This window comes from Saprolegnia parasitica, assembly GCF_000151545.1.
Source record: "Saprolegnia parasitica CBS 223.65 unplaced genomic scaffold supercont2.4, whole genome shotgun sequence".
Classification (NCBI taxonomy): Eukaryota; Oomycota; class Saprolegniomycetes; order Saprolegniales; family Saprolegniaceae; genus Saprolegnia; species Saprolegnia parasitica.
Window position 1 is genome coordinate 71,652 of NW_012156398.1, and position 26,289 is coordinate 97,940.

Here is a 26,289-nt window from a genome sequence, read left to right on the forward strand (position 1 = left end):
TCTAGGGTCAGCGGTTTTCTCTTCTCTATCTTGTTGTGTGTTTTTTGATGGGCCGACCAAGGGGCATGGCGCACTGCCTACCCCCGAGACCGAAAATAACTAGACTTACGGGGTAGGGGCCCGGAGCGCGGGGCGCCGGCGGCCGTCAAGGGCTCGAGGCCGAGAAGTCGATGTGCGGCGTTGATTTTGGCGTGAGGCGCGTTGGATTGATGGCGTGGCCAAGCCCGGACGCACGAGAGCCACAGGTCGCGAGTCTTGTTGCCGGCCGACAGCATGTGAAGCGGTACCGAGAACGAGGGCTGCGCTGCAGCAGTTGTCTCGCATGCCGTAAAGACCGCGGTCATAATCTTCGTAACAGTGTCGTAGATCCCGGTGAGGCGCTGTGGGCGAGCGAGGGTGCCTTCTTGTCGAAAAACGCGGGTCGTGACGATAGAGAGGAAACGCCCGGGCGTCTTAGGGTGTCAGGGTAGCGCAGCGTGTGGAGCCCCGTTGCCGCGGAGCATCTCGCTCGGCGGTTCGATAGAGAGCACGAACAGAAGCGGCGACAGGGGCACCACTGCTTGACGCTGCGGTCTGACCGAATCAGCTGCGGTCTGACCAAATCAGCGGCGCTCTGAAGCCGCTGATGAGGGATACAAGTTGGGGCCTATACAATGCGGTTGAACGCCTCGGAGAAGTCGAGAAATGTCGCGAGGCCGTCGTCTTTGGGGTTGGCCGAGACGTGAGTTTGAAGCAACTCGAAAAGGTACAAATATCGCGGATGCGCCGTCCACAAACAAAGCCAGACTGCATCGGCTGGATGAGCGACGACAGTACGGCAGCCATGCGGTGTGCCATAGCGCGTGCGAGGATATTGACTGCGACCGACATGAGCGTGATCGGCCGGTAGTTACTTGGCACCTCGCGGTCCCCGCTCTTGAACAGCATGATGACGGCCGACTCGCGGTGGCAGCGTAACATCTGGTTCCGTGCAAGCTGCGCTTCAAAGACGAGTCGCAGCAGGCGGCCAAAGAGGTCGGGGTCCAGCTTTAAATACTCGGCCGGGAAGCTGTCGAGTCCAGCCGCTGGCGCACATCGTTCAGATGACCGATGCAAAGTCGGCGTCGGACAAGGGCGCTGCCAAGGCCGCCTCCTGGTCGTCCGTGAGATGGCGCCGGAGAATCTCGAGTGAGATGACGGCGCTGCGCGCGATTGGGAGCGGCACCATCGCCTCGTGTAAACACGGATTGTCATTGCTGCTGAAATACGCGTGCGACCGCGTCGGCCCCCGTGACCCGAAGCCAAGTGGCGTTGACAGCTGCGTTGATCGAGACGCTTGGCATGGGCACGCGGGGCAGCGTGATGAAGGCCGATGACGACCTCTACATGGCAGTCAGTTGGACGTTGAACCGACGGTCGCGTGCTTCGGGCTTCTTCTGCATCATCGTGTAAAGTGCGGACCATGCCGACGTCTGCGTCCGAGAGGAGGCCAGCTGCGTGGCGAAATTGTGCTTGTGTCAGGCGCTTGTCCGCTGCGCATCGCTCTTAAAGCTGGCCGTAGTGGCGATGCCGTTAAACTTGTTCTTGCACAAGATCCTACCGGTACCCGCATCCGGATAAAGATCGACGTCTATCCGTACGCAAGCCAGCACAAACGTGAACGCAAACAAATCCACTGGAACCAGGATGGCGGACCCCGCCACCTTCGCCAAGCCCAAGGCGGTCGAGAGCTGGGCCGAGAAGGTCAGGCCCAAGGCGGCCGAGAGCTGGGCAGAGAAGGCCAAACCTAAGGCGAAAATGCTCCAGAAGGTGCACCTCCTCCCTTCGGACGCCGACCTTGCTCGTCTTCGGGCTCTCCGCTTGGACCCGAACGTCTCGATCGAGGAGCGCGTCGCAGCGGCCGCGGCCGCACGCCCGTACCAGTACCGCCCCGCCGTTGCCGCCGTCGAAATCCTACTTCCGCGTAACCATACCCCGAAGGCCACATTCGGTACGCTCACCGATGCCGTGTTCAACTGCGCCCAGTCGGACGTCGTGGCATCGCTCATCCTCGACGTCGTCTCGGTCTCCGTGAAGGGCCGCACCGTCGTGCTCGGTCTCGCGACGAGAGAGGCCCAACGGCTCATGGACAAGCAGCTTTTAAACCTCGGCGCGCTTGGCGAGCACCCGATGCGTCAGTCGACCGCGCTGTAGATCATATTGAAAGCACGCATGTGGGAGCACTTGAACTGCCAGACGCGCTTGCCATATAGATGAGATGAATCGCACATTCCTATTAATAGTGAAATCATTATCGAGCTAAAAGAAGTTGGCAAGCCGAAATAATTGCGTCGCAGCGCGGTATCAATGGCGCGGTATAGTGACGCTGCTAGAAGAGCAGCAAGCGTTCGTATAGAGACTGCACATTTGCAAAAAAGGAGCTCTACTAGGCCACGCCATCAATCCAACGCGCCTCACGCCAAAATCAACGCCGCACATCGACTTCTCGGCCTCGAGCCCTTGACGGCCGCCGGCGCCCGCGCTCCGGGCCCCTACCCCGTAAGTCTAGTTATTTTTCGGTCTCGGGGGTAGGCAGTGCGCCATGCCCCTTGGTCGGCCCATCAAAAACACACAACAAGATAGAGAAGAGAAAACCGCTGACCCTAGATCCTCCCTCAAGTCTAGAGACTGCACTTTTGCCAAATTTGAGCTCTACTATGACGTTGTGGTAGGGTAAGAAGTTTGGATGCTGGGACGATCGCATCAGGATGACATCGGAACGCAATGCAATGCTAGTGCGTCTCAAACCTTGAGAGGGTGGCTTTTGAACGGACGAGGGCAGCTCGTCGCTCGTAGCTTATGGCACGGCAAAATAGGGGTGAACGATGGTGAGCGACGTCTCTTGAAGGCGAGTGTAATAATAGCCGTATATTTGGTCTATCTTGTGTGTGCATGTTAGAAATACGATGGTTGATGCATTAAAGATTGTCCAAAATGGTTAGAAATTGTCAGCGGCGGGATTTGAACCCGCGAGTGCGAACACACTAGAACTTGAGTCTAGCACCTTGGACCGCTCGGTCACACTGACATACCATACTACTGTATAATTTATAACAATTACATGCGCGTGCTTGTATTCTTGGCAATTTTAGACATCGAATCGCCATTCTGTGACTTGTTCTTTATGACAAAATCCTTTCATACCATACACATCGATCGCTACAACGGTCCGGGTATTAAAAGCAGGCTCAGATGACCTCAAATTCTGAGAATGGATTGGCTGACTCACTTGCTCGAAAACATGCTGAACCTCTATAAATACATATCTCACCAGAAAAGGGTACAGCTGTGGTACATTGATACAAATGTAATGATATAGGTCCTCTCACAATAGATACCTCCTTCTATGCATAATTCTGCAGTTTTATCGCTCAAATGAGGAGCCAAACCGAAGGTCACCATAACCGCCTTATATTACCCGGACCGTTGTATTCCATGATCATTTCGTATTAAATATGCTCGCCAACACGTTTTAGTTATTCAATTATCATTTTGATTGATTCCAAGCCGCAGGAGGGTATGTAAAACTGCTTAGAATATAAACACGCGCAGGTAAAGGCTACAAGCTGAACAACAGTATGGTATGTCAGTGTGACCGAGCGGTCCAAGGTGCTAGACTCAAGTTCTAGTGTGTTCGCACTCGCGGGTTCAAATCCCGCCGCTGACAGTTTTTAACTATTCCAGAGGCTGTTTAACGAAACAAGTTTCGTATTTCTTTACGCGTCTTCGTAGCGGCTTCAGGCTATTGCTTATCTCTTTCTACAACTGCATTCGTACTAATCTCCAGTAGTAAGAAAATCGATATCTACAAGGTTGTCATCCGAGAACTACCGCTTCACTCTTTCTTACTCCGCTCCGTTGCGCACAGCTTCGATCTTTGTCTTGGCCCAAGACGTGTTCGGTTCTAAACTCGGCTTCAACTGCGCCGCCGTAAAAAAAAATCATCACGAAGCAAACATCGATCCTGTTTCCATGAGGCACTCATGCCAGGGTCGCTTCGAGGATGCTGTCGCCGCGGCTTGCTGTGCTTGGTCAAATTGTCGAGGACGGCGGAGATGATCTAGCGTAACCATCAGAGACATCCTTGCGAATGGAGCTATGTACCTCGGGGTTGCGGCACCAGTCGGCCAACGACCCGCCGAGGTTGCAGCGAGGCCGCAAGCGCCGAGAGTGCGATCTCGTCTACGACGATGATGGCCACGAGACTCGACCGGAAGCTGTCGCCGTACACAAACGCTTGGTTGACGAGGGACGAAGACTGTCTCAATCTTTACTGCAGCCACGTACTCGCCTTGGGCGAGCTTGAAGATGTTGGTCTTGCGGTCGACGAGCTTGAGGCGACCGTCGGTTGTCCAGACGCCAATATCGCCAGTGTGTAGCCATCCATCGCCATCGAGAGCCTCGGCGGTCTTTTCCGGCTCTTTGTAATAGCCGGAGAAGACTGTAGGGCCTCGAATGCGCACTTCAACACGGCCCTTCACGACCTCGTTGCCGTGGCGCGTGTCGCGGGTTTGCCAATTCCAAACTGACTATAGACACTAAACCTCATGTCTAGCTAGCATCGAGACCAACTTGACGTCTGTTCCATGACACAGACAGTGCTTGGGTGCGGATCCGAGAACGGCCAGTCGTAGAACCAGTGCTGTCGATAGCTCGCCTTGAGATGATCTGGTAGACTGCTCGAAAGAGCCAGGCCTGGAGACCACCCATGGATCACCTCATCGTACAAACGGGTGACGAGGCGCGGAACGCTACACAAAATGGTCGGACGCAGCACCTGGAGGTCGTCAACGATCTGGAGCAAACTGCTCTGGTAGAACCCAATCGCACCGCCGTTTCGAATGACGTGCGACTCAAGTAGGCTCTCAGCTATTCAGTAGATATGAGAGCAAGACGGGGTCGTCGTCAGCAAGTTCAAGTTTGGCCAGCGACCCGGCGATGACGCGGCCGTCCAGCAATGACTCGAGGGCAAGAAGACTGGCGTCCGGCAAGATTGCACCTTTTGGGCTACCCGTCGTGCCGCTTCTCGTTTACCGTTCACCATGAGTGCTTTTGTACATCACGATGGCCACGTCGGTGGACGTGACACTTGCGGGTGGCTGCCGCGCCACTCGACCGCTATCTTCCAGCGCCGTTCGCGTCGTCGCACAAAGGCTGAGAGCCGTCGTAATAACTTCGGTTGGTGTGGCCACATCACAAAACACGGGATGGTGGAGGGAGCCGACGCGGCTTTCTCCAGGAAGTGCACAGCTTCGACCGCGGCAAGATTGGTTTTGTGGAGGATATACACAGGCGACCAGTGTGTCGTAAATGGGAACGATCGTCGCCCCAGCAGAGTACTGCGAGAAGACGCACTCGAGCGATTCTTCATGTAACTGTACCGAGGGACTTGTGGCCGTCGCCGTCCGAGGGGGCATCTCCGAGCGTGCGGGCGCGGAACCAATGTCCTGTTGCTCTTACGGACGATAGAGTGGGTGAGTGAAAGAAGGGCAAAGCAAATAAGGGCTACGTATGCTCTGGTTCAGCTGCCACTCGTAGGTGGCATTGGCATCGATGGGCGGTGACCGAGAAAAGGTTCCGTTGGGCGCACGACGCGGTTGAGGATTTTCAAGAGGGTGTCGACTGGTTGCACGATTGCTCAAGACCTGCCAACATGCCGAATGGTGCGGCTCGGCATCTCATTCCATCGCTGCCTCGCCTCAGTATAGTGCGAGAGAAGCGCGACGCTCACCACAGTTCGTTGCTGACAAGGGATTGCCTCGCCATTGATGTGGTGCCGTCATCACCACATGGAACTCAATATATATGTAGCGTCGTTTTGAGAGCGCTATAGAGCGCTCAGCCTCCCGCGCCTCGACGACCGCGCCAAGCAGCACCCTCGCATTTCGGCAGAAAGAAGCCTCGTCAGTCGACGCCTTCGCCTGGTGCGAGCCGCGCCATCACACCAAGCTACAGTGTATGCTGAGCAATGAGGAACTCATCACCACGCTGTACAAGACGACGTATCCAAGAAAGACGACATGCTCCATCCAACCAACAACAAAAACAACGGTCAGGGGGACCACGACCAACATCAGATCCAATACAGAACCAACATGAGCACCGAGCACAGAGCAAAGAGCACAGACACCGAGTACAAATCAGCCAGCCGCCACCGCCACCGCCATCAGCCTTCAAGCTTTAGCGGCAAGATCTATATCGTCCGACCCCGAAACCCAAGATATCAGCCCAAACAAAGAAAACAAATCCAACGCGCCCCGCCGCCAAAACGAAAACGAATTCATCCAGCCAACCGCCCAGCTCCACGCCTCTAAAACGAAAACAAGTCAAGATGCCCAGCGCCAAAACGAAAACACTTTCATGTATGACGACCGACGAAAACGTCAAAACAAAACAACTCGACCAGTGTCGGCACCACGAGCATTCAAATTCATTGACATCGGACCGCACGGCATTTCGCGTCGGTCGCCAAGCCAACGACTTCCATCAGCCCGCAAGTTCAAGAGAGCACCCCCCGTGGGTGCTGCAACTCCAGGTCGGACCACGGTCGCATCCAAGTGAAACTACGCAGCACGGGTCTGGCTCACGACCACGAACACTGCTGGTCGATCAAGTAGCTTGACGATGGACCACATAGAAAAAGAAACCCATAGTGGTCATCCCGGTAATAAACCACCTGACAAGAACCAGAACTTGAGAATACGACGCTCGAATTCCTGGCATCGGCGCACTGTAAGCCCGTAAAATGCCCATCCCATACAGACACCACCATTTAGGCCACATCGCTGGAGGTCGCTTGAACGGCGAGATGAATACGCGAAGAGACGCATCTGACAGCGGACGTGATCTTCGCGCGCGCATGTTCCTCTCGACCAATCAAATACGACGTAGGTGTCACTCGCCTGTCCAGGAAAGGACGGAACTCGAGCACGACGTGGCAATAAAAGCACGACGCGACCAACGAACCCAATGGGAAAGACTTATTCTAGTCATGGTACCGTGCACACGATCGCAATCAACTGAGAACCACGCGGGCGTCTTCGCACGAAGATCAAAACAGCAAATAGAGCACCCTCGCCATTGCCGATTTTGACAACGATGGACCACTCGGTGCATACTCTCTTCCAGAGTTTTGCACGCACTGCGCGGCAGCATCCGGCTCGCCCATTCCTTGGCCACCGCCCCATTGACGCCAATGGAAACGCTGGTCCTTACGAGTGGCAGTCGTATGCGAGCGTACGTCGTCAAGAGTCTATGCTTGGTCGCTGATTTCCCGTGTTCTAGTGCAGCGAGCGCATCCAGAACATTGGCTCTGGGCTCTTGTGCTCGGATTTGATCACATCGTCCGACGACGGCAATGGCTGCCGGTTCATTGGCATTTACATGAAGAACCGACCCGAGTGGGTGCTCTCGCAGTACGCAGTCTATTACGCCGGCGCGACGATCGTGCCCATCTACGACACGCTGGGCGTGACGTCGACGGCGTTCATTCTGAACCAAACCAACCTCGCCACGGTCGTCTGCACGTCGGTTGAAGCTGCGAGCTTGCTGGCAAAAGCTGTGTCGGCACCGAAGCTGCGCAATCTCGTACTCTGCGATGTCGAAAAACCCAGCAAGGTCATCATGACAGCAGCAGCGGAGCTCGGCCTGCGTGTGACGACGCTAAAGGCGCTGGAAGAGACTGGCCGGGCGGCGCGGCAGCCACCCACGAATGTCGCTTCAACTGACGTGGCCATCTTGATGTAGTATATGTACACCGTGATGCCGTGCTTCTGACGCTTTTTCTAAATAGGTATACGAGCGGGACGACGGGCAACCCAAAGGGTGCGCTCTTGACCCACGCGTGCCTTCTCGCGCTGTTTCCTGGCATCGACGACCGTATTCTGCCCTTCGAGCCCGTGGCCTCCCTTTATCTCGCCGGACCCGTCATGCTCTCGTACTTGCCGCTCGCACACGTTGGTGAGAACCAGCTGCAAGCGTACGTCATCCACCACGGCGGCGCGATCGGGTTCTACCAGGGCACGCCGCTCAAGATCGTCGACGACCTCCGGGCGCTGCGCCCGACCATTTTATTCAGCGTTCCGCGCCTGCTCAACCGCATCTTTGACAAAATCATGGAAGGTGCGCTCGGAGCCGGTGGCGTCAAGGCGTGGCTCTTCCAAGCTGCATACGACGCCAAGCTAGCCGGCGTCAAGGCAGGCCGCCTCGACCACTGGTTCTACGATCTGCTGATCTTCAACCCGGTGCATGGTCCTCCAACGTGAGACGGAGGTTGATGCGCCTATCTACGTAGCTCAAGACGAAACTCGGTCTCGACCGATGCGGCTTCCTCGTTTCCGCAGCCGCGCCACTGGCTCCGCCCGTCATGAACTTCTGGCGCGTCGTTCTCGGTCGCCCTTGCGTCGAAGCATACGGGCAAACAGAGACTGCCGGGATTGCATCGGTGACCGAGTTCTCCGACTTGGACCCTGGTACCATCGGTGTTGCGCTGACGAGCGCAGAGATGAAGCTCATTTCAGCGCCAGAGATGGGGTATGTCATCCACTCTTCTCAACTCTCGGGCCATTCGGACCTCGTCTAGGTATCTCACGAGCGACACGCGCCACGGCAACGAGGTCGTTAAGGGCCGTGGTGAAGTGTGCATTAAAGGCCCTACAGTCTTCTCCGGCTATTACAAAGAACCGGAAAAGACCGCCGAGGCTCTCGATGGCGATGGATGGCTGCACACTGGCGATATTGGCGTCTGGACAACCGACGGTCGCCTCAAGCTCGTCGACCGCAAGACCAACATCTTCAAGCTCGCCCAAGGCGAGTACGTGGCCGCAGAAAAGATTGAGAACGTTCTCCAGTCTTCGTCCCTCGTCAACCAAGCGTTTGTATACGGCGACAGCTTCCGGTCGAGTCTCGTGGCCATCATCGTCCCAGACGAGATCGCGCTCTCGGCGCTTGCAGCCTCGCTGCAACTCGGTGGGTCGTTGGCCGACTGGTGCCGCAACCCCGAGGTTCATAGCTCCATTCGCAAGGATGTCTCTGATGGTTATGCTAGATCATCTCTGCCGTCCTCGACAATTTGACCAAGCAGAGCAAGCAAGAGGGTCTTCTCGGCTTTGAGATGGTGCGCGCGGTGCAGCTCGAGCCGACGCCCTTCTCGGTTGAGAACGGCTTGCTCACGCCGACGTTCAAGCTCAAGCGCCACGACGCCAAGGCCTTGTACGCCAAGGTGATCGACGCGCTGTATGCAAGCAGCGGTGACGTCATTTATGTTGCGTCGCTGGGTTGAGGTTGCCTTTTAATCCAGCCAATCAGAGAGCAGCATATCCTGCTGGCGGTCTTGATAACGTTGGTACTCTGGCTCTGGTGCTGGGAAGGGTTTTGCTGCATGCCCAGTAGGCTCATCCCACGGCTTACTCGTTCTTGATGGTATACCACACGGGTTTGAAGGCGGGACCCTGTCAATTCTGGCCATGGAGCGTACTCGTCTGTCAGACGTGGAAACGATAGAAGCACCTGTGACACGGATAAAGAGCACCTGTTTATCTGAATTGGGTGCACATGTCAGGAAACGATGCTGAAACGATCCAATCAGAGCCAGGTTGGCAGTAGCATGCAAGGGGTTGTCAAGCGTGGGTGGTCTGCGTCATTCCGCTTTTGATACCATGGTCTTCCAGTTCGCGGCCGCGCCGGCGGCGATCCCCGCGCTCCTCACGCTGGCCCTCGGCGGCTGCCTGTACCAGGCGCTCAAGACGTCGCCAACTTTGCCGCTGGACATGTACTCGACGATCGATGAGGCGTCGGCTACGCCGGGCCACGGCGCGATCTACACGTACCGCGGCGAGCCCATTACTCTCGAGAAGCTCACGTTGCTCGACCAACTGCTTAAGTCCGTCGACGCATTCCCGAACCAGCCGTTCCTCGGACGCCGATCCGTGGATGCTGACGGCGTTGCGGGGCCGTTCACATGGCAGACGTACGGCGAGGTAGCTCTTGCTTTGCGCTTGACGATGTCGCTCAGTACATCAGTGCGTAGTGCTACAAGCGCATTGAATGCATCGCGTCTGGGTTCGTCAAGCACAAGATGCTGGAACCGACCGACGACGGTCACATGTTCCTTGGCATTTACATGAAGAACCGACCCGAGTGGGTGCTCTCGCAGTACGCTGCGTTCTTCGCCGGCGCGACGGTCGTGCCGATCTACGACACGCTGGGTGTGACGTCGACCGAGTTCATCCTGAATCAAACGTCGGTGAGTACCGTTGTGTGCACGTCGGCCGAGCTCGAGGGCCTCCTCGCCAAGGCCAAGTCGGCGACGTCGTTGCGTCACATCATCCTCGCCGACGTCACAACGATCGAGGCGTACTTGGTGGTTCGCGCCGGCGCGCTGGATATCCGGCTCTGGACGCTGGCCGAAGTCGAAGCCGCGGGCGCCGCCTCGCTCGTGCCGGCCGTGCCCATTTCGCCAAGTTCCATGGCGCTTCTCATGTACTACATATGCCTATATTATGATCTCGTCTCTACGACAATGCGTCTCATCTTGAGCCAGGTACACGAGCGGCACGACGGGCGATCCCAAGGGCGTGATGCTGTCGCATATGAACCTCCTCACGGTGCGTCAAGGCACGTTTGCCCGCCTCGAGTTTGGGCGCGTCGGCAAGATGCTCAAGAGCCACCCGAGTGTCCTCTCGTACCTCCCGCTCGCCCACATCGCCGAGCAAAACTTGCAAGCGAGCATGATCCACGCGGCTGGCGCGATTGGTTTCTACCAAGGCGACCCGCTCAAGATCCTCGACGACCTCCAAGCGCTGCGCCCGACCATCTTTGCGAGCGTGCCCCGGCTCCTCAACCGCATTTACGAAAAGGTCATGGAGGCCGCGATGGCTGCCGGCGGCATCAAGACGTGGCTCTTCGTCACAGCGCTGCACGCCAAGGTCGCGAACCTCGAGCGCGGGTACTCGTCGCATGCGTTCTACGACCGCCTGGTGTTTGGCAAGGTAGATAGATATATATGAGATGTCGAGGAGGATCGCGCATCTGAGATTCGTGTCGTAGCTCAAGGCCAAGCTCGGGCTCGACCGCTGCGAGCTCTTCTTTGCAGGCGCGGCCCCGCTCGCACCGCCTGTGCTTTCGTTCTACCGCGTGCTGCTCAACTGCATGTGCCTTGAAATGTACGGCCAGACCGAAGTCAGCGGCAGCTCGACGATGACCGACCACCGCGAGTGCGACGCTGGCACGGTCGGTCCGCCGCTTGTGACGGCCGACGTCAAGCTCGTGTCCGTGCCCGACATGGGGTACAGAAAGCTGCGATTTCTACGAAAACGTCGTACAACTTACATGCTCGTAGCTACCTTGTCACCGACACGAAGCACGGTGACGACGATCAATCGATGGCCGTTCGCGGGCGCGGTGAGGTGTGCGTCCGTGGCCCTGCCGTCTTCGGCGGCTATTACAAGGATGCTGCGCGCACCGCCGAGGCCCTCGATGCCGACGGCTGGCTGCACTCGGGCGACATTGGCGTCTGGACGACCGACGGCCGCCTCAAGATCGTGGATCGGAAGAAAACATCTTCAAGCTCGCGCAGGGCGAGTACGTGGCGCCCGAGAAGATTGAAAACATCGTCCAAGCCTCGCCGTACGTTGCCCAAGTGTTTGTGTACGGCGACAGCCTCCACGCGAGCCTCGTCGCAGTCGTCAACCCGGACGAAGCGGCGCTGACAGCGCTCGCCGCGACGCTCAATCTCTCGGGCTCGGTGGCCGACCATTGCACGTCGCCCGAGGTAGTAGTAGTATCATCGATGTCTGTGCTGATGTTGGAATGCTGCTGTAGGTGGTCAAGGTCGTCCTCGCGGATCTGCAGCGCACGAGCAAAGCTGGCGGCCTCCTCGGCTTTGAGACCGTGCGCGCCGTGCACCTTGACCCAACGCTCTTTGCTGTCACCAACAATCTCTTGACGCCGACGCTCAAACTCAAGCGCCACGTGGCCGCCAAGACCTATCGGTCGCAGATCGACGCCATGTACGCAAGCGTTGCCGCCAAGGCCGCGCAAGCCTAGTCGCGTTTTGTAGCTAGTGTTTTGGAGACGAATGGTGGATGTACTAACACATGTTGTCTTCGCCCACGGCTCTGTCGTCGCGACGACGGGATCTGGTTCGTCGCTGGACGCCACTTGAAGGCGACGCCACGTGGCGATGCGCCGGATACGTGCGATCAGCAGCTGCACGACTAGCACCCCTTCGCGTAGTCTCTCGGATCATGAGCGATATCGCGAGTGCGTCTTGAGCAGATAAGAACCTAGCACCATGCGCGGCCACTTTGCACCAGGTCGGATCGCGCTATCCGGATAAAGATTTGAAGGGGAACCATCTGGCGGCGGACCAGCCGAGCCTGCGCGTCAAGCGCAAGCTCGTCAGGCTTTGCGATTGGGGCATGAGAGGCGGAGGGGGATGGTCGGCGATGAGTTCACCGCGCCGATTTCAGTCGCGCGTTCCAGAACCGCCTTGCTCTCAGTATCGATCGCCGTTGCTTGCTCCAGGTCGTTTACGCAATGGCGCGCGTAACTCATACGCTCGCGTGGTTGTAGTAGCTTGCTGCTGCGGCTGTCCGCTCGTCATTTTCCATTTTCCAAGCGACGAAAGCAATCAAATATGCCTTGCTGGTCCACGGACGCGATCGTGCCACCGGCCGTCTTTTCGCAGCAGATCACCGAAGGCGACGACGTCGTCTACCGCAGCCTTCCCGGCGCTGCGCCGTTAGATGCGATGACGCTCGTCGGCAGCCTCGCGCGCACGGCGCGGCAGTTCCCGCACGCGCCCTTCTTGGGCCACCGGCCCATTGACACACGCGGCGTTGCGGGGCCGTTCCAATGGCAAACGTACTCCGAGGTACCCTACGCATCCAGCATGGTGCTTCCTAATGCCGCTAGTGCTACGCGCGCGTTCAAGCGATCGCAGCAGGCCTTGTGCACCACGAGATGCTGGAACCGACCGACGACGGCCACAAGTTCCTTGGCATTTACATGAAGAACCGACCCGAGTGGGTGCTCTCGCAGTACGCTGCGTTCTTCGCCGGCGCGACGGTCGTGCCCATCTACGATACGCTGGGTGCGACGTCGACCGAGTTTATCCTCAACGAAACCCGCCTGTCGACCGTCGTCTGCACGTCGGCCGAGCTCGAGGCGCTCATCCAGCGCGCGCCTCGCTGCCCGCACCTCCGACATATTGTCGTTTGTGACGTCGTGGCGCTCTCACTGGTCGAAATTGCAGCAGCGCGCGACCTCCAGCTCTGGACGCTGACGCAACTCGAGACGCATGGCCAGAACCAGCCCATCGACTCGACGGCGCTCAGCGTCGAGGCAATGGCGATGCTCATGTACACAAGCGGCACGACGGGCGACCCAAAAGGTGTGCCCATGACGCATGGCAACCTCAACGCCGTGCGCCACGGTATCCTCGACCGACTCCGGAGCAGCCCGCGGCTCACTGCGGTCATGAACAGCCACCCGAGCGGACTCTCGTTTCTGCCGCTCGCCCACGTCGCAGAGCAGGGCATGCACACGTCCATGATCTACATTGGTGGAGCGATTGGCTTTTACCAGGGCGACGCGCTCAAGCTGCTCGACGACGTCCAAGCGCTGCGCCCGACGATTTTCCTCAGCGTCCCTCGCCTCCTCAATAAGATCTACGACAAGGTCATGGAAGGTGCGCTCGCCGCCGGCGGCCTCAAAGCCTGGCTCTTCCAGACCGCACTCGACACCAAGCTCGCCAACTTGAGCCAAGGGTACCAGACGCACAGCCTCTTCGATGCGCTCGTGTTCACAAAGGTGCGAGTTTGCATGTCCGGATAACGCGCGATGGATTGATACACGTATATCCGGATAGCTCAAGGCGGCACTGGGGCTCGACCGGTGCGAGATTCTCTTGACGGGCGCGGCGCCGCTTTCGGCGACGGTCCTCTCGTTCTACCGCGTCGTGCTTGGCTGCACGTGCTTGGAGCTCTACGGGCAGACCGAGACGGGCGGCGCGGCCACGATGACCGACCTCCGTGAACTCGACGCCGGGAGCGTTGGCCCGCCCATGGTGTCGACCGAGATCAAGCTCGTCTCGGTGCCCGATATGAAGTACTCGACTACATTCTCTTGCGATGCATCCGAGCTCATGGACGACGATATGTCGAGATAGATACAACGTCACCGACACCGTGCATGGTCAAGGCGACGCGGCCATCGCAGTCAAGGGTCGCGGCGAAGTGTGTTTTCGCGGCCCGACGGTCTTTTCCGGGTACTTTAAAGCGCCGGAGAAGACGGCCGAGGTGCTGGACGAAGACGGTTGGCTCCACTCGGGCGACATTGGCGTCTGGACGCTCGATGGCCGACTGAAGCTCGTGGATCGGAAGAAGAACATCTTCAAGCTTGCGCAGGGCGAGTACGTGGCGCCCGAGAAGATCGAGAACGTGCTTCAGACGTCGCCGCTCGTCGCCCAAGCGTTCGTGCACGGCGACAGCCTCCACGCGAGTCTCGTGGCCATCATCGTGCCGGAAGAAACGGCGCTCGCACCGCTCGCCGCGACGCTCAAGGTCTCGGGCGCGTTTCTCGACTGGTGCAACTCGCCAGCGGTGCGATGACCTCTTCTTATTGCCTAAGAATGCAATGTACCGTTGCGGCGTGTAGGTGACCAAGGCAGTGCTCACGGACCTTCAACGCGTCGGCCGCGAGAACGGTCTCCTCGGCTTTGAGCTCGTGCGGGCGATCGCGCTGGACCCGAATCCGTTCACAGTCGAGAACGACCTCTTGACGCCGACGTTCAAGCTCAAGCGGCACGACGCCCAGCGCGCCTTCGCGTCGCGAATCGAAGCGCTCTACGCGTCTGGCGTCTCGGTCGTCGCCGGCCACGCGGCCAAGCTCTGAGTTTGCAAGTGTCGTAATACAAGCAGGACGCGCGATGGAAAGTTGTCCCTTCGTCATCACGATTATTGCGCTGCATCGTTTTCTTGCGACCCGTGAGCAATGGTAAAGACGGGAGCGAAGAATAGTACAGTACGATGAAAAATGCCTAATTGCTGCAGTCTCCTGCTGTGACGACGCTCGACGAGTCAACCGTGCAACGACGGCGTTGCTAGCATCGAGGCTCGCTGTAGCAGACGGACGACGGTCATTGTCCGTACCAGCAAGGTCAAGAATCAAGCCCTTGGTGCCATCTTCATGCAGCACTATCGGTCGAGTGAGTGATTGAGCCAATAGCGTCCGATAGAAAGGCGTCGCAACGCGCCCAACGCAGAGAGCGGACTATTCAAGCACGAATTGAGCACGACACTCTGCGAGTACGCGCTGTACTAGAGCTGTACTTGGAGTACAGTCCATGCGACAAACGACGGTTTCACGCAGACAGATTGCGTAGCACATGTCTCGCAGATGTCATTGCCACATGCCACAAGCGCGGCGCCATGTTCTGCCAACTTGGTCGCCAACGTAAACCATCGCCGTCTACGTCATACCATTACAAGGTGCAGCATCGGCTCAAGAATCCCAGCAGAACGCACCAGGTGGCGCCGTTCAAGAGGCGAAGCAGCTCGCCACTTTGGTTTTGCACCACCTACAACAAAATGTTGTGCGGCCCGACCAACCGCCTCGAAGCCCCGGCCATGTACTCGCACGCCGACCCGGCGCCCGCAAACGGCGACGGCGCCATCTACATGAACCTGGCTTCGCACGAGTCCAAGCTCGACGTCATGACGCTCATCGAGAGCCTCCAAAAGACCGTGGCGGCGCATCCCAATCGCCCGTTCCTCGGCCACCGCCCGATCGATGCCGATGGCGTCGCAGGTCCGTACGTGTGGCAGACGTACGGCGAGGTATGTGCATTTGATCGAGAGTCTTTCCTCTCACACCGTCCTACCGATGTTAGTGTGCGACGCGTATTGAGAACCTCGCCAAGGGCCTCCTCAAGCATGCGATGGTCGACGCCTCGGAGCAAGGCCACAAGTTTCTTGGTATTTACATGAAGAACCGACCCGAGTGGGTGCTCTCGCAGTACGCTGCGTTCTTCGCCGGCGCGATGGTCGTGCCCATCTACGACACGCTGGGTGCTACGTCGACGACGTACATCCTCAACCAAACGTCGGTCGGCACCGTCGTGTGTACGTCGTCTGAGGTCGAGAGCCTCCTCGCCAAGGCGTCTGGCGCACCGACGCTGCGTCACATTGTACTGGCCGACGTATCGACGATCGAGGCGTCGCTGGCAGAGCGCGTGTCCGCGGCGGGTTTGCGGCTCTGGACGCTGACCGACATTGAAGCGGCCGGTGCCTTGGAGACGGAGGCCCCGCCGGCATCCGCCAAGCCCGACGATGTGTGCATGCTCATGTACACTATACTGTGTGCGATGGAATAGGTCTTATAGGCGCTCTTCTAGGTACACGAGTGGCACGACGGGGGATCCCAAGGGTGCGATGATCACGCACGGCAACCTCAACGCCGTGCGCTATGGCATGGTCGAGCAGCTGAGCATGTCGCCGTCCGTGGCCGCCATGCTCCACGGCGAGCCGAGCGTCCTGTCCTTTTTGCCGCTCGCGCACGTCGCCGAACAGACGATGCACGCGGCCTACATTTACCTTGGCGGCGCGATTGGTTTCTCCCAAGGCAACACGCTCAAACTCGTCGAGGACGTCCAGGCGCTGCGCCCGACGTTCTTCCTCGCAGTGCCCCGGCTCCTCAACAAGATGTACGACAAGATCACGGAGGGCGCGGCGGCGGCCGGCGGCATCAAGGCCTGGCTTTTCCAGACCGCGCTCACCACCAAGCTCGCCAACCTCGCGCACGGCGAGACGTCCCACGCGGTCTACGATGCGCTCATCTTTTCCAAGGTATGTACACCCGCCGTTCCTCGAGCAATGAATGCGTGGATTTATTCTACACGCGCGTAGCTCAAGGCCAAGTTGGGTCTGGACCGGTGTGCGCTTCTGGCCACGGGCGCGGCGCCGCTCCCAGCCCACGTGCTCTCGTTCTTCCGCGTCTTCCTCGGCTGCACGTGCACGGAGTTGTACGGCCAGACTGAGACGACGGGTGCGACCAACTTGACCGACTACCGCGACCTCGACGCTGGCACGGTCGGCTCGCCCATGGTGACTGCCGACGTCAAGCTCGTCTCCGTGCCCGACATGGGGTATGAGGGACCATTGGCTCCAAGCAACAACCAGAAAACTCACACGCTACTAGGTACAACGTCACCGACACCGTGCATGGTGAAGGCGACGCGGCCATCGCAGTCAAGGGTCGCGGCGAAGTGTGCATTCGCGGCCCGACGGTCTTTCCGGGGTATTTCAACGCGCCGGAGAAGACGGCCGAGATGATTGACGAAGACGGTTGGCTGCACTCGGGCGACATTGGCGTCTGGACGATCGACGGGCGATTGAAGCTCGTGGATCGGAAGAAGAACATCTTCAAGCTCTCCCAAGGCGAGTACGTGGCCCCCGAGAAGATCGAGAACGTGATTCAAGCCTCGCCGTACATTGGCCAAGCGTTCGTGCACGGCGACAGCCTCCACGCGAGTCTCGTGGCCATCATCGTGCCGGAAGAGACGGCTCTCGCGCCCCTGGCTGCGTCGCTCAAGGTCGCTGGCTCGTTCGCCGACTGGTGCAAGTCGCCGGCCATTGTGGACGCGATCCTAGCCGACATCAAGCGCGTGAGCAAGGCGCAGAGCTTGCTCGGTTTCGAGATTGTCCGCGCCGTTCATCTCGAGACGGAGCCGTTCTCGGTCGAGAACGATTTGATGACGCCGACGTTCAAGCTCAAGCGGCACGAGGCCAAGGTCGTGTACAGCGCGCGGCTCGACGCGCTCTACACGCTGAGCGGCGACGTGGTCGCGGGCAAGCAGGTCATGCAGCACTAACTACCGCCGTTCCAAACACGTTGTGCACTGCTGCCCTTAGCGCGCAATCGAGCAAGAGAAAGCACTGTACAAAAGGAGATGATAGGTTAGATAAGGTTAATAGTAGTTGAGCGCCACGTGCTGCTGGTCAAAGCCTTCAAAGAACGAGTGGGCGTTGGGCGAATCAAAAATCGACACCATGTCCTGGATCGTCGCGAGCTCGTCCGAGCTGCAGAGTTCGAGCATCGCCATGTCGCTGCAGAACGCGTCTTCCACGTCCGAGTCGATGCTCATGCGCTCGTCGTCCGACGAGACCACACTCATGTCGTCGTCGTCCTTGGGCGAGGCTGTGGTCGGCGCGGCCATCGCGACAAGCTGGTTGATCTGGCCCGTGAGGTTCGAGATGACCTGTGTGAGGCTGTCGTACTGCGTCTGAAGGCCCGCAATTTGCGTCTTGAGCGACTGGATTTCCTTGGGGTGCTCGGGCTCAGGCGTCGACTTGCGGCGAATCTCCTGCATCAAGTGCGGCGCCTCGCGCGAAAACTTGTCGTGATGGAACTCCCACCACTCGGCGTCTTCGGCCGCGTCGCCCTTGCACTTGCGGAAGCCATAGAAGTTGAGCTGCCGCACGAACGAGAGAAAGTTGTTGTGCTTGAAGTACTTGGGCAGCACCGAGGTCGCAAACTGGTGCGGCACGTGGATGCGGATCGTCGTGCCATCTTGGTTCCATGTGGCCACGTCGGACGGCGCCTCCTGGAACATGCGGAAGGTCTTCTGCAGGAAGATCGGCGCCGTCTTGACGGTCGGCTTGAGAGACGCCATGACTCGGGTATGCAGTACGCGCGCGGCCCAAGAATGAAGTCGGCCGCCACGCCGCAACCACTGCTCGGCCTGTCTCGCCAAAATTTGTTTTAAACACCTGTATATTACCCACATCGTGGTGTTTTCAACCTACCTTGAAGTGCGTCGCACGCGGAACTGTGGCGCCAGGCGCTGTAATCGATGGCATGACACGCTACAGTAGCGAGTAAGAGCGCCGTCCTGCTTAAGATCTAAAGAGTCTTTGTATATCGTCGTTCTGCAAGGCCAGGAGGACAGCTTGGAAGCCGCCAGGGAAGCAACGGGATTCTTGCGAGCATAAACGGAATGTTTACGGCAACATGTCACGCCAGCCAGACACTTATGATCATGACGCAGCAGTGTCGGCGAAGCCCTTTCCCAGTGAAGGTCACGGACGTCTCTCGCACCACTGCGAGGTATAGCACTGACGATGCATCCATGTGAATACATTTGAACATACCGATAGTTATACTTGACCAACGAGTCGAGACAGCGCGAGGTGTCGGAAGTCCGACGACGTTCGTGCTGACGTGGATAACGATACTGACCACCTGCCACAGCGCAAGTGCAACATCGCCTGTACAAAACACACCGAGCTGTATTAAACACCACGGTGGGTGATTCATTTGTTGCCGTTTTCAGATTGGTTAAAAAGGTAGAAAATCCACCAATGGCAGCATCGGTGGTACCCGAGCATCTGCGACGACCTGCATTCCGCTGGAAAGACAGCGGAATGATGGGCTCCAGGATGTCACGCGAATACCGAGGAGCAAGTCGCTTGGTCCAACGAATGGTTACCAATGCGCCACGAAGCGAAGCTTCCGCAGCATAAGAAGCGCGTAATCGACATCGCGGATGGTGCTGGGACGATGTTGGCAAGCGCGAGGAGCACAAGAAACGCATCTCGCCCTTATTTTGCATGTCGTTATGGAGGAAAGAGCATGTGTCGAGCATTGGAACGTGTCGCAATCTTCGTTGCGCCGCGACCACAAGAATTCGTCGGTCGTTGCATCCTCCGCTTGCACTCGACTGTACAATGCTAGGCTTTCCAGGCCTGCTTTTGAAGTCTATACGCGCGCATGGCTTGAACAGCTACCTATGCAATCTACTTTTGCTACATTCTTCCCCCACGGCTTCTGCAGCCGCAGTCGGCTTGCCACCGCTCTCACGTCGTCGCTCGTGACACTGAGTATCGGCAGTGGGATCGCGCACGTCACCGGCCATCTGCGTCTCGACCATTGCGTAGATGCCCTTCATGCACGTTTAGACCGTCGCACAGCAATCTGATCTACTAGCCTGCACTTGCACGTGCGCGGGATGAGCGAGATCTGCCTGGCCATGAGGATGGCGGCAGTACCTCCGGCGGCGATGGCAGCGATGGCAACGTGCCCATCATGACAATCGTCAATGGCCGTCCTGTGGGGCGTGCGCTGCTACATGTGATGTCGTTGCTCATCGAGCTTCTGCAGAAGAGCATGCTGCATAAGAGAATGCTCTGGTCGAGCGGGGTGGATGTCCCGGACTAGTACCAGTGTGGCAGCGAGGTGTCATCCTGGCGCTGGCTCCGTCCTTGGCTACCGGTATTAGGTAGGGTAGACCGTGTGCGAGATCTATTGAGACGCTTCCTAAGCACTCGTTTGGAGCGGCGCGTGGGCCATAGACCCGCCAGTGCAAGCGGGCGGCGTGCTGTAGGATGTGCTGCCGTGGCCGCCAGGTCAAGTGGCAATTGACTAAAATCACCGCTCCTACGAAGATAAACAGTGTACTACGCCACATATTTAGTGTAATATATATGATATATAGTGTAAATGACCGTCCAGTCCTCCACCAGCTTTAAGCTCACGAACAACCGCTAGCACAATCGTCTTCGTCCTTCCTACCTGTACATAGATACTCGGCATTATGGCATTATGTAGATGGTGTTTCCGACGCTAACAGCAGCTCATTCTTGCGATAATGGATCATTGTTTTTCGCCGGGCGAATCCAACACCAAATTACTATTGATATTTGCACCTTGTCAGAGAGCGCGTACGGCTACAACTCTGGCTGCCACAGTTGGTTATGTGCGTTGACTCAGACATGACCCTACGCTTGGAACGTGATTGCTGCTTGGGCACTCACATCAACGCCGTACTGTCTGGCACCACATTCGACGATCTTTGACGCAACATTTCGAGTGCAATTCGGTCGTCACCGCGGGAGGCGAGGACATGATCTCTCTCATTATGTGTTGGCAAGTATATTTCATCGGTCGAGAGTCGCTGCAGCGTTCGATGCGGTGCCACACGAAGGACCGCCGATTTAATACAGTATTTGGCATAACACACTATTAGCGAGTGATGTAAAATTGAGGTGATGGAGCGATTTGATTCGTGGTCGAAATTGCTTTTTGCCAATCGCTGACGACCTAGGTCCTGCCAGAGCCGCGCGCGCAGTGGGCCGAGATTGCGCGCACGACGTTTGAAAACAGAATCGCCCAGATCTGACAGAGATATAGAAGGCACTATGGAGAGCAGAGCGTGCTATGCCACGTTGCCGTTGATAGCCTACAACGCGCCATATTCTCAATCAAAGATATATAGCAATTCTACTTAATATATTTAGAGAATTAAATAACAATTATCGCCCCTGTTGCTGCGCCATAGCGCGATCGTTGTTAGCGACGTAGTACACAACTTGCTTATCATCTACCCGAACTACATATTGTCACTGGCAGTAAAAGTACCAGTGAATTGACATTGAACCACGGTTGGCATCACGGCGTAGGGATTAGGGTCATGTACCTTAGTCCTACTAGATGCTCCTCGACTGGGTCGAAAAGTGCGGCGTGACAGTGAGTTGGGGACGTCCGTTTATCGTGTCGACAGCGTCGAGACCGTACATGCCTTCGATGCAGTCGTCTTGCACTTCGAGGAAGAGCGATTGCAGCGCCATCGTCGCCGTCGCGTCGTCGGACGTCGCAGAGATGACAACTGTGTGCATCTCGGCCATCATCGCGTGCATCTCGACAAGGATCGATTGTTTGTACTGTTCATCGAAAAACACTCGACTCGGGTCCACTGTCATAGCGTGCTTGGGGAGAACGACGACCGGAGGTGTCACGGCTGAAAGCACGGGCGCGACGTGCGGTTTGGCGGGCTGCAGCTGATTCCAGAACGAGTCGACAACGCTGGCGCGGCGTGTCGGAGGCGTTGGTGGCGCGGCACTCTTGACCACGACCGACGCGCTGCAGATGGTAGCTTGCGACGATTGACATGCCAAGTCTTGCGGGGTAGAGCACGGGATTGTCTCGGGGGTCACGAGCCGTTCGAGTTCGACGAGTGGGGCCGGATTGGCTGAAGTGGTAAGCGGCACATGCGTCTCAAAGGCATGGACATGCTCCGTCTCGTCTTGAACGACATGTGTTTCGGACAGGGCTAGAGGCGTCGGCTCTTGATTGTTCGGTGCTTCGTCATCCTCGACATCCTTGAGCGTAGAGCGATCAGTGTCCGGGGTATTCAACGGGGCGAGCTCTGGCACCATGGCTTCCATGGACGCCAAGAGCTGTTGCAAGGACGCAGATGACGCCGGCGTCGACAAGGGCATCGATGGCACGAGTAATTGATTGTACCGATCATGACATTTCGTGCAAACAAGCACGCGGTTGTAGAGCTGGTTGCGGACGCGGCGCGACCACGACTGCGCATACACCTCGTATGCAGCGGCCACATTTGGCAGGTCCGTATTTTGTGCCAAGAAATTGCCTCGTAAAATATCCTGCACACGTTGCTATCTTCTTCCCGCAATGTATGTCGTGCAGCAGTACCTTGTAGTACAGCAGCGGCTGCAAACCCATCTCGCGGGGCGTCGCACTCTCTTTGCAAAACTGGCCCGCGCACTTGGGTGCCATTGCGAGTGGCTTCTCAGGCGCCTCGACTTCGGCGGCGCGGAAGGCCTTGACTTGCAAGCACCACCATCGACCTTCTTCGTCCTGTGCGAAGTCGGCCACGAGCGCCGTGAATCGAATCTACGAACACCACTCCTCACCAAGCCGTTCTCACAACCACGAGACGCACCGAGGTGGCTGCCGCAACATTGGTTGCAAGGACTTGGGTCTGCGCGCGCGGCGCTGCCCATGACGTCCTATGCTCCATCTCAAGCGTAGTATGGAAAGGTCGTTGACGCCTTACGGTGCGGTGGCCTTGTCGATGCGACAAGCTTGCGCATCTGTCGTGTCGACAACCGGGTGCGCCGTGTCGGTGAAGACCCAGACGACGCTCTGCTTGGGTCGAGTGGGCACGTAGGCACAACGGACGAGCAGTGACGACTGGACACGGTTGGATTTGGCCGCAATAAACTCTTGGAGGGCAACGACACCAGAGGTGGCCAGGAGGAGGCCGCGGAGTGCGCGGGCAACGTCCTGTCGCGTCTCGAGCAGGTCCAGCGTGTTTGTACGTGTCGTCGGGTCGTACGTCTTGACGACGGCGCAAATGGCTTGCTGCCGGCGCGTGAAGAGCCGAAGGAGAAGCGGTGTGTCGGCCTCAACGTTGGCTTTGGAAGTGTACTCACGCGTGCAGATGCGCTGGTCCGCATTCGAGTACACAAGTCGGTACATGCCGCTGTCTTCGCGCACCAAGGTCGCAGGCAAGAGAATCGCGTCCGTGTTCGCAAGCGTTCCCAGCGCCTTTGTGAAAAGGAGCCCTGGTCCGAGTCCAAGGCGACTCGGATAGCTGAACGAGCGGTAGCTGGCTTCGGCCACAAGCGCCGCCAGCCGCTGGCGCTGGATCGTCTCGATCGACGGCAAGGATGTGACGGGGCGCTTGGGCTTGGCGCTACGCGTACTACTACGTGTCGACGATCAAGGACAGATACGTGGCCGTACCTCAGCTGCTTCTCTGCGTGGACTATATCTGCTGCTGCTGGCGCCGATGCGCTGTGACCCAAAAGTGGCCGCAACAGCCGCGCGGTGCGCTTGCGGGCCTTGCGGCAGTGTGGGCTTCTACGACCAAACCCATGGGTAGCCGTTTGCGTCGTGAAGGAGCGAGTGCGTACGAAGCAAACGTCGTCGTCAGCCACGAGTCGAACTTTTCGTGAAGCGGGTTCAGTGGCGGCGGTGACTCGAGCCGGACGTCCTTACCTCGGGCATCTGGGAGCATGCTTTTTGGTCGGCGCTATTTTTACGCAATGTTAAAAATTGGCCTTCCACGGCACATGCATCTCGCACTCCGTATTGATCGTCAAGGAAAGACAGTCTGCATTAGACAGCAAGAAGCAACTTTCGGCATCCATTAAAAGGCATTAGCATTCCTCACGGAAGGCCCGGATCAGTGCATTTACAGCTCACAAATTGAGTTCCATCGCTATTACATCTTAAAATACAACAATTTGGTTTGCGCGAAACGCTGCGTTGGCGGAGATGGGCGGCGTTGACAGGCGTCGGCCGTCGACCGAGACGGGCCTGACGCCCGTTTTACCGCAATTGACATCGACGCGGCGCGTCACCGTAAAGCAAACGTCCCGGAAAAGCCTCGCCACCGACCACCGACGGCGCATTGGGTCGGTCAAGCCCGAGCCTCGCAACGAAGCACTGGAAGCACTCAAGGTCGCGCTCACCGACGACCCCAGCACCCGCAGTGATGCCGATATCCTTTTTCATCGCGACCACGTTCGCTTCTACACCGACAAGTTTGATGCGTCCTTGACACGACTCGCCACCGCTGTCGCTCATCTACGAGTGGATGAGGAAGCATTGCACCAACGTACTTTGTCATGGATGTGGTAACTTGCTTGTGTATCTTCGTTTCGATAGACCAACATCTTTGCGTCGTCGCACGAGTACGTGTGTCGCGAGATCTGTCGCCACATGCGCCTCATCAAACTGCCAAGTCGGTACCAGTACTGCGCGATCGCTCGTCCCACGTCGCGCTCTTTAGGCCTCGCGATGCTCATTCGGCAAGGCGACACAGGCGATCGGTGCTACATCATCATCGACGGGACCCTTGATGTGTTTATTCGCCAAGATGCGGCGTTCCAGGGCTTCAGCGACCAAGCGGAGACCATGTACCGTCTGGTACAAGCGCTTAGGCAAAGTCAACGCTTGATGTCAACGCCAGGCGCCGGCCAGCCTGAATGTGGGGAAATTCATGACGACGCTGACGCCCGGTTCGATTGTCGGCGAAGTTGTTCTGAGTACGTCATGTCTGAATCCAATCCACGCTCATGGACGTAGCGAATCCGAGTGTACGCCGAACGGCGACCGTCGTCGTCTCTAAGGACACGTCCGAGTGCTGCGTCATTTTCCTCGGGCGTGCCGACTACATCCGCTTGGTCCGGAACGTCTCGATGGAAGCGTCGCATTTTGTACAAGCCGAGATCCTCGACTTTATGGTGCTCTTTCAAAAGTGGCCCAAACCAGGTATTCACAGAACCCATACATGACGTGGCACAACGGGGTCGCGTAGAAAAGATGAAGTACATCGCCCAGATGAAGTCGGTGCACTTTCGCGCCAACGTACGTACACTAAGACATCGCCGTGCTGCAAAATCCAGGGTATGCATTTCTAGGACTATCTGTACAAGGCCGGCACGACGACCAAGGTCATGTTCATTATCGTGCTCGGCGAAGCCATTGAGAAGTACAACTTGAACGCGGTCCACACGTCGATCGGCCAAGTCGCGACCAAGTCAGAGGTCAAAATCAACATTGAGTTGCTTTTGCTTGGCCCGGGCGAAATTGCCAGTAAGCGCACGCCCGCAATTTGGTCCAAGATCTCATTGCGTAGATGAGTTTGCGTTTTTCAAGCCGTCCATGGTCGGTCACTTTGACATCAAGGCGGGTAGGTCTCTGTCGCAGCGACCAACCCAACTAAGCGATCCTAGTTACGGATGTGCATGCCCTGGCGATCAACGTGCGACAGCAAAGGTTTGTCGGAAAAATGACGCGCTTTTACCGTAGAAACATCTGTACGAAGCCATGACGACGCCGTCCGAGTACGCGCAGGACCTGCAAGCCAAGCTCGCGTCCATGTCGAGCGACCGCGATGATTGGCGCAAAGAGCGCATCGAGTTTGGCTCGCGCTACCCGGATGCCCACATCGCCATGTACGACAAAACCCATGGACACTTGATACATTGATCGTTCTCGTAGGACATGGAGCCTCATGCGCATGGGCAACCTTCGGTGCAGTCGCTGCGGCCGGCGCGGCCACCTGCCCAGCGATCTCGGGCGGTGCCACCACTCGAAGAAAATCGACTGGCCGTCCGTGCAGCAGCGGCTCGAGAAACAACTCAACCCACCGGCGCCGCAGCGCACGACGCGTGCGTCCGATAGTCCGCGTGTCAAACGGTGCAAAATTTTCGTGTTACGAAAGTGGGTTGATATTTGTGTGTGTTTAGCCGATCCATCCACTCGAATATCGTGGCCCGGGACCTGCACCGCGACACAATGGACGAGAGCAGCCTCCCGACCGCGAAAGAGCAGCTCGCCGCGTCGTGGCGCTTGCGCCTGTTGGTGTTTCCAAAGCAACCCGAGTCAACGACGCACGAGAAGCCGTCGACCACGCCGCATACAACATAAAATACAGATAGTAGAGCAACCGAA

At 57.6% G+C, this 26,289-nt stretch overlaps 4 protein-coding genes and 2 non-coding genes across 6 annotated transcripts; 3 read left to right on the forward strand and 3 right to left on the reverse strand.

Moving 5' to 3' along the window:
* Nucleotides 1-2,964: 2,964 nt before the first annotated feature.
* Nucleotides 2,965-3,046, reverse strand: SPRG_30020. Its single transcript has one exon. It is a non-coding gene; the product is annotated as a tRNA-Leu (tRNA).
* A 557-nt stretch (nucleotides 3,047-3,603) lies between these two features.
* SPRG_30021 lies at nucleotides 3,604-3,685 on the forward strand. The gene has a single exon. It is a non-coding gene; the product is annotated as a tRNA-Leu (tRNA).
* Nucleotides 3,686-12,655: 8,970 nt separating this feature from the next.
* SPRG_19176 (hypothetical protein) lies at nucleotides 12,656-14,913 on the forward strand (the record flags this gene model as incomplete). Its single annotated transcript, XM_012340212.1, has 5 exons — nucleotides 12,656-12,892; nucleotides 12,934-13,830; nucleotides 13,889-14,127; nucleotides 14,189-14,621; nucleotides 14,677-14,913. 5 exons carry the CDS (start codon nucleotides 12,656-12,658, stop codon nucleotides 14,911-14,913), a joined length of 2,043 nt encoding a protein of 680 aa, XP_012195602.1.
* A 3,073-nt stretch (nucleotides 14,914-17,986) lies between these two features.
* Nucleotides 17,987-18,691, reverse strand: SPRG_19177 (hypothetical protein; the record flags this gene model as incomplete). Its single annotated transcript, XM_012340213.1, has 1 exon — nucleotides 17,987-18,691. The coding sequence occupies one exon, from the start codon at nucleotides 18,689-18,691 to the stop codon at nucleotides 17,987-17,989; it is 705 nt and encodes a 234-aa protein (XP_012195603.1).
* A 2,812-nt stretch (nucleotides 18,692-21,503) lies between these two features.
* SPRG_19178 (hypothetical protein) lies at nucleotides 21,504-23,845 on the reverse strand (the record flags this gene model as incomplete). Its single annotated transcript, XM_012340214.1, has 6 exons — nucleotides 21,504-22,466; nucleotides 22,516-22,716; nucleotides 22,766-22,832; nucleotides 22,880-23,521; nucleotides 23,572-23,688; nucleotides 23,742-23,845. The coding sequence occupies 6 exons, from the start codon at nucleotides 23,843-23,845 to the stop codon at nucleotides 21,504-21,506; spliced, it is 2,094 nt and encodes a 697-aa protein (XP_012195604.1).
* A 260-nt stretch (nucleotides 23,846-24,105) lies between these two features.
* Nucleotides 24,106-26,265, forward strand: SPRG_19179 (hypothetical protein; the record flags this gene model as incomplete). The annotated part of the gene is made up of 13 exons (XM_012340215.1): nucleotides 24,106-24,383; nucleotides 24,433-24,448; nucleotides 24,499-24,574; nucleotides 24,623-24,759; nucleotides 24,803-24,878; nucleotides 24,919-25,104; nucleotides 25,151-25,200; nucleotides 25,254-25,428; nucleotides 25,472-25,525; nucleotides 25,569-25,597; nucleotides 25,645-25,790; nucleotides 25,837-26,034; nucleotides 26,085-26,265. The coding sequence occupies 13 exons, from the start codon at nucleotides 24,106-24,108 to the stop codon at nucleotides 26,263-26,265; spliced, it is 1,602 nt and encodes a 533-aa protein (XP_012195605.1).
* Between the last annotated feature and the right edge of the window lie 24 nt (nucleotides 26,266-26,289).